Source organism: Anser brachyrhynchus (genome assembly GCF_964034855.1).
Source record: "Anser brachyrhynchus genome assembly, chromosome: 12".
Lineage (NCBI taxonomy): Eukaryota > Metazoa > Chordata > Aves > Anseriformes > Anatidae > Anser > Anser brachyrhynchus.
The window spans coordinates 13,292,607-13,304,687 of record NC_137707.1 but is presented as its reverse complement, the minus strand read 5'-3'; the positions used below and the strand labels follow the sequence as shown (position 1 = coordinate 13,304,687).

General features: G+C 46.4%; 1 protein-coding gene across 3 annotated transcripts in view; it reads left to right on the top strand.

Annotated features, from left to right (window-relative positions):
• Positions 1-12,081, top strand: part of PDPR (pyruvate dehydrogenase phosphatase regulatory subunit) — a 29,456-nt gene that overhangs the window by 2,216 nt on the left and 15,159 nt on the right. For 2 of the 3 annotated variants that reach the window (XR_013938703.1, XM_080553184.1), the window contains exons 2-9: positions 1,004-1,137; positions 2,077-2,158; positions 2,247-2,410; positions 3,387-3,508; positions 4,572-4,689; positions 6,012-6,161; positions 9,030-9,222; positions 10,734-10,858. Coding sequence is in view for 2 of the 3 variants with exons in the window: in XM_080553184.1 (XP_080409310.1) it covers positions 1,004-1,137; positions 2,077-2,158; positions 2,247-2,410; positions 3,387-3,508; positions 4,572-4,689; positions 6,012-6,161; positions 9,030-9,222; positions 10,734-10,858 (1,088 nt within the window). In the remaining variant the exon portion in view is untranslated. The other variant, XM_080553185.1, reaches the window with a different exon arrangement.

Sequence of the window (12,081 nt, the reverse complement as noted above, 5' to 3'; positions counted from 1 at the left end):
TTGGCTTCGCCTGGCTGGGAAGCGTCAGGCTCTCGGCAGCTGCCAGGAGAGGGAATTCTCCCTCTGAGGTCTCCGAGCTCAGTCCACGCGTGTGCCCAAGTGAAAAGAGCACTGTGTTACCAGGAGCGGTTTAAAATTATGGTGAGCCCGGGTAAAGCCGCGCTGCAGCTGTTTTGGCTGTGACCGGGTAGGGGCGTAGCAAAGCGAACGCCTTACGCAGCTGATTCTCGTGTTGGGTTTCGTGAGGGTGCGTTGTGAGGCCAAAAGTCAGCGCGTGGAAGGCTCGCACGGGCCGGCGGAGCAGCGCGGGGTGGCTTTAGCAGCAGGGAAGGTGGCTACAAGTGGTGCGGAAGTAGTGGGAGAGAAATGCTTAAATGTGACTGTGCTGCAGAGCTTTTTATAGGTCTCGCTGTGGAAGCCCTTCCCCAGGTAGCTGGGTGGGCAGTGCCTGAAGGGCAAAGCGATGTGTGCGTCTGTGTAATTGCTGCACGCTCAGAGGGGCTTGGTGCAAACTGCAAAGATGCGAGGCTCAAAGAAATCCAAGTTAATTTTGCACTGAGGGAAGCCCGCCTTTGGAGAAAGAAGGGATCGGGTAGGCAGGTTGGCTTGACCATAAGCTAACTTTTTAAGCGCTTTCTTTGAAAGATGCAAGCGTTTAGGACAAGTTAGAGAGAAGTGGGTTTGAAACAGAACGTGCTTCCAAAAGCGAGGTAAGGCAAAAGCGCTCCTGAGGTTGTGTTATCCCTGTGTCAGCCACCGTACGGCTTTGGGGTTTCTCACGTGCAGCGGCCTTCTCCTGAGGGGCAGAACTGATTTTCAAGTTGACTGTGGTGGTATTTAGCTTGCCAGGTTGACAAAGGGAGCAGTCGTGGTCTGGTGGGCGCGGGGGGCAGCGGGTGGGCGTTCGGTGCTGTCGGAAACCGGCAGGGGCAGCCTCAAGGGGAGCTGGGCTTGCTTCCCTGCCCATCAGCCGGCTGAGGCCTTCTTTAAACTTCTCTTGCAGGCTGGCTGCTGGTACCACCCGCTTCTGTGCCGGCATCGTGAGCACGGCCAGGCACGTGTCCATCGAGCTGAAGATGGCAGACTACTCCAACAAGCTGTACCAGCAGCTGGAGCAAGAGACGGGCGTACAGACAGGTACTGAGGGGTGAGCACTGCGTAACCCTTGGGAGGTCGGATCGAAGTGCTGGCCCTCAAGTAGGTGTCTTAAGTGCTGCTGGTTCCTGCTCAAAAAAATGATGTATTTGGGCCGAATCAGATGCAAAGGAACATCACTGATCTGACTGGAAGAGGGGGAGGAAGGGTATCAGGTGCTCAAACTGGAGGCAGCCTGCCTGCAAACTGCCGTCTGTAGCTTGGACAAACGTAGGTGATTTTTTTTCACAAGGACACTAAAAAGAGATGAGAGCGAGTGACCCATATTCTGCACTGTTTCACTTCTCAAAAATACAAAAAGCTTAACAGAAGCTCTAAAGCCCAGGCAAAGCAAGATATTTTACTCTAGTCTCACCCTGGAAATATTGAAGGAAATACGTTGAAATTCTAACTCTTCCTCCAAAATGCTCAGGCACGCACCTGGGATGAAAAACTTGAGCACTGAAAGTTTGCTGCTGGCAAAGACTTGTGATACACGTCAAACTCAACATGGATTATTAAATGTGCCTGTAATTAAGGTTACTATTAAACTATTACAGGTGGTGGAGTCAAAAAATGTCTGCTTTTAGTTGTTGAGGTTTTATTTTTCTATGTATTCGACCACATTTTCACCTTTTTGCCAGTAACCTCTCCTCTCGTTTAACAGGTACCGTATGTAGACTTTCTTTTATAAGCATGAATAAATGCAGTGCAAAGGAGAATTAGAGCCCAAGTCAAAACTGAAGTGCTTTTTGGAAAAGTTGACTAATGCAGTTCTTGATTGCTAACTGATAAATGTCTAAAGTTACGTGGGGATCTGGGGTTTCCTGGCTCTTGAGTAGTGGAAGCACCGGGTCTGCGATTAATTAAAGCAATGGGTCTGAAATTAAAAGGAATTCAAGATCCTGTCCAAATCTGACTTGACTTTGGTGATTGTCATAGGGTACATGAAGACAGGCTCTATTTCACTGGCTCAGACTCAGGACCGCCTAATCTCTCTGAAACGCATTGCTTCATCGCTGAAGTACGTATAAGCAGGAAATAAAACTGATTTTAAGTTTGCATCAACTCTCCTGCAACACTAACGACGTTTTCCTTGTGTTCTGTGGCAGTGTAATGGGGATCCCGTGTGAAATTATCACCCCGAAGCAAGTGGCGCAGCTTCACCCGCTTATCAACATCCACGACCTTGTGGGGGCCATGTACGTGCCGGAAGATGCACTCGTGTCCTCTGCCAACGTGAGTCTGGCTCTGGCGACTGCTGCCTCACGGAATGGTACGAGCTTTTCCTCTGGTGGTGCTCTCCTGCCTGCTAGTTACCTTCTTCCCATTAGAGAAAGTGATTGCGTCTGTTCTGGGATCTTAGCTAAGCACTGAAGGCCAAAAGTTGGTTGTTTCTGTGGGGTTCATATTCCTTGAAATCCCTTTCTTCTCAATAGCCAGGCTGAGTTTTTTTCACATACTGATTTTTTTTTCACATACTAAATCTTCAGAGAACTCATGTGATGGATCAAGCACCAGTTTGTTGTACTTGCTAGTTACGTATTTCTCTGAATAAGCACACACTGTTTTATCATAAATACAGTCCTTCATAGGACCTGGCTCAAAATCACACATCAAAAGAGTTTTAATTATCGGAAATGAAAAGATCTGCCTGACTCCTTGCGTCATATTTTGTTGGACATACATGCTTTGGAAGTGATCTTGGAAGTGAAGTAGTAAATGCTGTTTGTGTAGCACTTTGGCAGACTGGAGCGGTCTAAAAGTGGGGCAGAAGTTAATTTGATAATGGAGGTGAGGCACTCGAAGGATAAAAGTTCATCAGGCTGGAAGAAGCTATTTAGGGAGATACCACTCTTGGTTTCTTTTAGTCCAGCTTTGTTTTGCTTACTGCTAATCGATTTTTTCACAAAATAACTGATTTCCCATAAAAGAAGCAGACTTGGTCACATAAAGGCACTATAATTGAACGAAATCTGTAGTTTACACTTTTTTTTTCCATGTTGTTGGTACTGGGGTCTATCTGTCATCTAGAAGTGGGGAAAGAATACTGTGATTCTTCATAAACTTACCACTTAAATAATGAAGAAGTTGTATGCACGTTGTTTTACAGGGTTTACCTTAAGAATGGTTGGATGAAACACAGAAATTTTTGTCTTTATGAGAAAATAAGCTTTTAAGTTGAGCTTAAGGGTTTAATGTTAGTAGCTGTAGAACGAAGGCTTGAGACACACTGACTTTGTCCTCTTCAGGTGTCCAGATTCACGAACGGACAAGTGTCAGTCACGTCTTAATCCAGAAGGGTCGTGTGACTGGAGTTGAGACCGACCGAGGAAAGATTCAGTGCCAGTACTTTGTCAACTGTGCTGGCCAGGTAGGATTATTAAAACTTGTCTTTCTTTTTCCCTTTAGTTAAGATGCAGTTGTGCTATTAAAGGAGATCTTTAAGGGAACTCCAAAAAAAAAAAAAAAAAGAGAGAGAGAAAGAAAGGTGCTTTCTTTCTGCCTCTTGGCAGTCCACAACAGTTTGTCCCAAAGAATGTTGTTGTTTTAGATCAGACTACCAAAACAGGATAACAGTAGTCCCCCACCTGACTTCTTGCATGTTGTATGCTAAAGACACTCTCGCGGTAGCCCTGACTGGTTTTAGTGTTGTGTCTCTTCATCTCTGAGAAAGCTCTGCTCTGAAGTGCTGAGTTACAGCTGCTTGGGTATAGGATTCTAAAAACTTTTCCTTTATTAGGAAGATGAATGAGCACGTGCTCTTTCTTCATTTTCATTTTATTTGACTTTATTATGGCTTGTGCTTTGGCTTGGTTTACTGGAGTAGATCAAAGTCAGAGCAGCAGGGGCCTGAGGGAGGACAGCGGAGGTGGCTGTGTGCTCGGCACAAAGGCTGGGTGTTGCCTGCCGAGGAGCCCTGCAGCTTGCTGCTACACCGCTGCGCTTGGGGTCTCTTGTGGTGGGCTCGCCCTCCTGACACGCACATGAAAAAGTCACTTTCTGCTTTTTTTTTCTTTCTATTGTTGCTTCTCTACCGTGCAGAGACACCTGACAGCCGCTGTTGCTCAGTGTGCACCTGGCTCTCTCATTCTCGTGGGGCCCTGGCAGCACCACAGCCACCTTGGCTGTGGCATATGAATCTTATTTTTCTTTCGTGTTTTATGTTGATGCTTCCTAGTCTTGAGCCAGCGTCCTGCTCTTCTAGATGTTACATGAGGAACACAAATACAGTCTTTGCCCCATATAGCTCAAATTCTAAGAAAGCAGAAAACAAATGTGTTCGTTTAAGGTTTAGGGCACTGAACCACATCTTATTTGGCCTTTTTGAAAGCAGACCACAGAGAGGATCTGTTTGAATGCTCTTGTCCTGCCTTTCTCATTGGAGTTAGTTTTCTTCTTTTACATTCTGGTTTTGTTTTGTTTTGTAATTTCAGTGGGCCTACGAGTTGGGCCACTCTGGGGACGAACCAGTCAGCATCCCGCTCCACGCCTGCGAACACTTCTACCTCCTGACACATCCTTTGAAGGAACCTCTGGCAAGCAGCGTACCAAGTAAGGGTTCTTCAGCTTTTTTTCGCTTTCCTCGATGAATTATATCCTCCTTTCCAAGGTGACTTGTGTTATGACAAAACAGCCGACTAAGGACTGTCGCTTCTCAGGTCGATTGCAATTGTGAAGTATGTTCTAGCTGAATTGCTTTGAATATCCTCTTTCAGTGGTATCTGTTTCCTTGCTGTTGGGAAAGCTTTTGCTGCAGGAATTGATTTCCAGAGCTTGTCAACAGAGCAGGTGACTGACCTTGGCTCTAGCTTGGCTAGCTGCTGTGCCTGAGATCGTTGCGTTTGTGGGCTGGAGAGGGTGCTAGCCTTGGCACTGTGTTTTCCTTGCAGGCTGCTGTCCCCAAATGGCCCATCTATTCCTTTCCTCCAACTGAAGCTAAGGCTTTACAATGGCATTTACATGTCTATGAGCTGTAGGGGCAACCCAAGCACTTGAGGTAATTGCTCCTCCCCCATGGTCTGGCTTTTGGATCTCTTCAATAAAAGCCCTTGTGTTTGAAAACTGTGGTGGGGAAGTAGGAAGCTTCGCTCATTTACTCTGTCTTTAGTAAGAGTTTCTGCTTCTAGGAATTAATATGTATATTCTCTGAGGAATGCAGCTCTCTCACTGGACTCTCTGCTTCTCTTTCACTTTACTAGAGCAATTTAAATGTATATATATTCACAGCTTTTCTGTACATGGGGAAAAAAAATGCTCTGAAACGTGTCGGGTGCAGTTCCTTAAGTGCTTCAAGTTGACACTGCCACCAGAAGCGATCCTGACCTGACTGCTTGCCCTCACCCCGTTGCTGCCCGCTGTCTTTGTGCTGGTGGCCTGCAGCAGACTGGATCAGTGACCCACCCCTGTTAAAATTAACTGTTCTTAATACACGAAGAAAGAGATGGGGAGGGCAGGGCGTCTCTTGGTGGTAGGTCTGGTCCTGGGTGCAGTCCCAGTGGAAGTAAGCCAGCGTAATAGGCTGCTGGTGCCGCGAGGGTTGCAGCTCCTTGTGTCCTCCTGCTCCCAGTGCCGCTGTCGTGCTGGCTTTGGTGCCCTTTAGATTCACCGCAGTTTCTCGTGCTGCCCAGAAGTTAACCTGCGTGGCTGAGATGGGAATCGATGCCGGTTTAGGCATCAGAACCGGCTCACCAGGGGGCCACGTGAGGACCAGATCGGTGTGAAGGTGTGGGCTGGGGAGACTGAAATGGTCCTGGCTGTGGGCTGCCAGCTTGGCCCAGCCTGCCGGCAGAGCCCGTCGCTGGTGCCTGTGAAAGACAGACGGAGGTCGCTGTCCCTTCTCAATTCCCTCCCCACCTCTTTTCTTTCCTCTGCAGCTATCGTAGACCCCGATGGCAGGATCTACATCCGCAACTGGCAGGGCGGCATCCTCTCTGGGGGCTTTGAGAAAAACCCCAAGCCTCTTTTCACGGAGGGACGGAACCAGCTGGAGATTCAGAACCTCCAGGAAGACTGGGATCATTTTGGTATGTCGGGGGGGAGATGCCCGCAGCAGTAAGGCACGTGGCTTCGGCAGGAGGCAGTTAGCAATGAGACAGGCTGTTAGAGACCAACTAGCATCTCTCTGCCTCTGTCTGACTGGTGTAAGAAGGATGAACGTTCTCTCAAATTCATTTGTTTCTTCATTTGTCAGTAATTTGCATAAAACCACTTAACCAAGGACTACGTCAATGTCTGCGCAGTGTGTAAAAACACCCGCTGACCTTTAGCTTGTATTTATTTCCTCTAGTGCAGTGGCGTACTACATGAACTTTCCAAGGCTGTTCCCCCCCTGCGTTTGATTTTGGGCTGTCAGCACCACGTGCTGCTCCTCTTGTGACTGTAGATCAGCACTCTTGACCCGCCGTGCAGCTGTGGCATTTTGTTTCTGCAGCTCCTTTCAGCGGTGGCTGCCAAGTGCATTTCCAGTGGAGGAAGTTGCTCTGCGAACACAACTTGGTGGTGCTGCTTCCCAGACTTCATCCATCCCACCATCAACAGTGTGGTGCCTTGGTCCTTTCTAAATGTTCTTTCTCTTCCCGTATTATTTGTTTCTGGTTTGATATTCTGTATAAATCTTTTTATATGGAGGGATCTTTCTGTAGGAAGGAATATAGCATGGCCTCCGGGTCCCTTTTTTCCCCTCTCATATGCCTCATAAGTTTGTGTGCCTTCGTTTCCTCTTTTATTTGAGGGAACCAGTTCTGCCCTGTGTCAGAGCTCTTTGCTTCCCCCGTGAACACACGCGTCTCTGCCTGTGACCCCAGGCTCAGTGAGACTTTCACTGCTGTCTTTCTTCAGTGGTAGCATGTTCGTCCAGCTGCTCCCCTGGTTGAACTGATTTATTTTTTTGTGTCTGAGAGATAACGTATGGGTTTCATAAACAATTCAGACCCCATGGTGATGGGGTGGAGCCAGGATGGGCTGCAGCTCTGTGCTGGCATATGGCAGAAGTTTTTAGATCTGCAGATGACTGCAAACTTGCTTGAAATACCAGCTTCCCTAACGAGCTGCTCAAGCGTTGCACCCACCTCCTCTTTGGTCTTCCAGATACTACCGGAATGGAAAAGCCCTGCTTGCTGCCCGCACACTGCCCAGGTTTCAGAAGCAGCTGCATGCTAAGTTCCAGTGCTACCTTTTTATCACTTCAAATGTGCAGAGTGGCTGAGCAGTCAGAGCTTACTCAGCCAATATTTGATCCTCTTCTGGGGCTGCAGTTCCTGTGGTTTGAGCTCACGTGTTCCTGCTCTCATCTCTCTGATTGGCACACCTTTTGAGTTTAAAATAGCCTGTACAGTTGCTGAAATGTTGGGCTGGATGGAAGAACAAGTCTAAAACTGATCCCTCTTTTTATCGGTAGGAAAAAAGAAGCCTGTAACAACAGGCCCTCCCTGGGGAATTACAAGGCATCAGAAAGAGCAGGTCAGCAGGCTTCTGCTTGTGACTTCTTAGGTGATGTGGAATCTGAATATTTCAGAGCCTGTGTGTAAAACTGAGGAGCGTTACTAGTGCTGAATTTTGGGGGCTTTAATCTAGAGTACAGTGCAGAGAGAACTCCTGGACAAGAAGATCAAAGTAGATACCTTACCCTTTTATTAAAGCTCTCAAATATCAGGCTGTGAATCGCCGAAGGACCTTTCCAGCGTGACTGGGCAATAAAGTGGCAAGGAAATTCAATGAGGATAAATGTGAAGTGACGCAAGCATGTGAGGGTGTGTGTGTTGGGGAGTGGTATTCATTTCACCACGCAAAACAACGGGCTTGGAGCTGACCTTGGGGTTCTCGTAGTTCAGTGAAGGTGTCAGCTCAGTAGCAGTCAAAGCAAAATAAAGGAATTATTAGGAAAGGAACAGAAAACAAAATGATTATGCAGCTCCGTATCCTTGGCATGCCAGATAAGAGGTGTTCTGCAGAGGGTGTCATCTTACTGGTGAAAGAGCGGCTAGAAGCTGATCAGGGCTTGGAGCAGCTCCCAAGAGAGGGGTGACTGACTGGCAGGGATCAAAAAAAAAGGATGACCAAAGGGAGGTAAACAGAGGTCTAGGAGTTCTTGAGAGAGAAGGATGGGCTAGATGGGGATCTCCTGTTCACTGCTGCTTCTATTATGCCGGCTGGGGGCCATCAGAAAGTTATTTGAGTTTAAGTTTTAAACTCAGTGGTTCCTCTCACCACAAGTACTGGATGCGTGGATATCTCCTTGGCAGCGTGTGCCAGGTGTTTTCAGGAGTTTTGGGGAAGACTGGTCGAGTACTTGGAGAAGAGATACACTGAAGGTTGTTATTTAGTAAACACTATTTACCAGTTAGTAAATATTATTTTTATTTGGTAAATACCATTTAGCATTTATTAAATATTATTTTTGTATTTAGTAAATACCAGTTAGTGTTTGGTAAATACCACTTAGTATTTAGGGAAAATGTATTGGGGTTTAGGAGAACTCTGCTGAAGGTAAGCAGAGGCTGGCAGGATGTGTGGGGCCAGTGTCATATAGATTTCTGTTCTTACTCCTCGCTAGGTATCCATTCCTTGCTGCTTTCCCTAACAAAGCTAAACACGTTTCCACTGGGGAAGGCATCGCTGGCCTGAATCATCTGCAGACTCAGACCTTCACCACTGGTCTGAATCAGTGGGGCTGCTTTTATGGTGTGCTGTGCGATCCATTTCAAGTAGTTTGAGGTTTCTGTTCTGCCAGCATGATCCAGCAGGCACACTGTTCACCCAGTGAATGTGTCGAAGCATGGGAGCTGTTCCCTTCGGTTCAGACACCAGCACGCCCTCCATCCTGCTCTCTGGTTTGATGCTAAAGTGCCTTGAGATTGAAAGCCTTCACTCTTTGTCTTTTGTCTTGGTCCCAGAGCCACTCCTCAGTGCCCTTCTGCGCAGGATGCCAGATTTGGAGGCCCTGCAGATCATGCAGCTAGTGAACTGCCCGGAGTCCTTCACGCCAGACATGCGGTGCATCATGGGCGAGTCGCCTACGGTGCGGGGCTACTTCGTCCTGGCTGGCATGAACTCGGCTGGTATCTCTTATGGTGGGGGAGCAGGCAAGTAAGTGGTTTATCACCGTTTGGTGTGTAAGTAAGGTTTTAACCGAGAAAAAAGACTGCTCAGATGAGTCTTCTGTGTGAAGTGTTCTGGTCAGTATTTGTCACCTCCCCTCTGCTACCAACAGAGGACGCTTTTGTCTCCAACTTGAGTCACGGGGAGGAGCAGTCCTGTGTGTACCCCAGCTCTGTGCTAGATTCTGCTCCTACCCTGCACACCTCTTAGGCACCATATCTCGGTCACCAGCAGCCTGCTGGGGATCGAGGGAGCTCCCTGAGGACTAACCGGTCCAAACTTTTGTCTACCAGGATGAGAGAAAAGCTTAGCAAAGCACACAGTCCCTCATCTTCTCTACTCCACAATCCCCTTAATTTATTATTTGGCTGAAGTCCTTAGAGCATTCAAGTTGACACAACAGTTAATTTTTCTAAAAGAGAGTGAATCTAAAGCAGATAAATCACCATGTGTGTGATGCCATGTGCTGCCTGTTATATACTGTCCTCTGCCAGCGAGATAGGGATGTAGCCACTTCCCAGTACACTCCAAGTCCTGTGTTAATGCAAATACTTTGACAGGCATGTAAGTGTGATCCCAGCAGCAAAGTTGCTTGCACAATGATCATCACTTCCTCTGATTGCCATTTGGTTTTGGCAGCCCAGCATCCCTTCTGCTGTAAAGCCTTCTTAGCAAGCTGCTCATTTTTTATGGCAAGTGTTAGTATCTGCACTTGTTTCCACTAGTTTCTGTCTGTCTAATAATTTAACTCAGCAGAGAAGGAAATGGTGATTTTTCTTTGTCATAAATAATATGGAAATATGGAGAATCTTTGCAGTAAGGTTATCTGAGAATCAAAATCACTTCTGAGGGTAAAACATTATTTGACTGTTTGTTGCTACAGCCTCAAGATAAGCAGCTTAGCTTGCTAATGTAACTTTTAATGATCAGTCTCAAACCCCTTTGTTTTTCTGTTTACTGACTGTGAACAGATCCTTCTGCTCTGCTTTTGTCTGAGCTGCCTTTGTCCTTTAGCTCTGGAGCATGCCTTCCTCCTTCACTGCTAGAAGTGTAGCTAAACATAACTTGGCTGGTACCTCGTGCTGAAATGAACGCTGTCACTGATGGTTTGTGGCTGAGCCTACACCAGGTACTGAAAAACGACAAAGCAGTCAGCTTCCTAACTCCAACCTAAATGTGCTCAGCGCTCCTTTTTGTAGGGTAGCCTGAGAATTTGACACGGTGTCAGCCAGGCTACCTGTCCAGTCGCTGGCTTTGTTTACCGTGTGTCCTGCTGCCCTGTGTGTTTTATCCTAACGGGAAACGAATAATTTGGAAAGCTGTTGGATGGGTTTTGTAATGGGGAAGCCTTCCAGATTCTGCTAGTGTTCAGAATGCCATGGCAGTTCTGTTCTCTCCCTACTGCGAGAAGTTCTCATGTCCAAATTGCCTTACTTATGACTTTAAAGCTAAACTCTTTAAGACACTGACTAATTTCTTGGTCTTACTGCTTCCACCAGGTACCTGGCAGAGTGGATGGTAAATGGTTATCCATCAGAAAATGTCTGGCCTCTGGACTTGAAACGCTTTGGTACTCTTCAGAGCAGTCGCACCTTCCTCCGTCACCGTGTGATGGAAGTAATGCGTAAGTGAGGTCTCTGCATGCAGTGCTCACCGGGATGTCCAAGACTTGCTCTTTGCTGCGCTGTCTGTCCTCTGTCAACTGTCACCACCCTGAGAAACATTGTCCTTCCCCCTGGCTTCCCCTGCAACAAGGCAGCTCCTTCCCAGAAGAAGGCAAAGGCTGGCTTCTTTGTTAGCAGCATTCCTGCTAACTTTTCTGAAAGAGATGCTGTTGGTAGGGTGCTCTTTCCTATTTATATACTTTCCCGTAAGGAGGAGGTTTGTGCGTAGGACTCCAGCCTAATAAAACAATACCAAGATCTTAACAAGAAATACTACACTAAATCAAACACCGTTATTGTTTGCACATCATCGTAGCGTGAAAATGCCATCGTTTCTGACTTAGCAGTATGGGATCTAGTTATCTTATGTCATTCAGGAAGTCTTGGCAGGACATACTCTGCTTTCTCCTGCCCGAGTTGGTGATAAATGCCTTGCAGGATAGATCTTAGATGCCATTGTTCCTGTGTAAAGCCGTATATAATTTCCTCCTGTTGTTTGATTATCTGTCCTGAGATAATGTGGACATCTTTTTTTTCAAGTTTCAAATAGAAGTATAAGTACACCACGAGTTGCAAAAGAAGAGCAGTTACTTGAACACCAAGTCTAAACTAAAAACATATTCGGGTGAAAGCAGAGAAGTTGTGTAAGGCTCTGAGTCTAGGTATATTCGGGGAAATAAAAACCTTAGGCTTTGACCTTCCTCCCAGAAAAAATCAGTTTATACTCTTGGCTTTATTCTGCTGTTGCTTTCCAATGTAGATCTTGATTCTAGAAATCTTGATAGTTACGGAATCACTCTAATTTTTACAAGATAAATACTGTATTAATTTTTTCTGGTGTTACATTTCCACTATAATCCATTCGTCCCTCTACCCACTCTTTCAGCAGTACCAATACCAGGTAATGCCAATAAAATCATTAGTTGGGAGGCAAAAATAACAGAGTTGTTCAGTAAGAAATATTAGGCTATCTCAGCTTCAAATTTAAGTAATTTATGTCCTGTGTAGAAGCTTAATGTTTGCAAAGAAGCATCCTTGAGTTTTATTCCCTGCTGGCAACCAGGGAGGATGCTAAACATTCATTAAGGTAACTTGTTTTCTAAATAAGAATATGATGCATTGGCTGAGCGTTTGGAAGAGCTCCAATAACTAGAAAAAGCTAAGCTGCCAATATTTAAGAAGG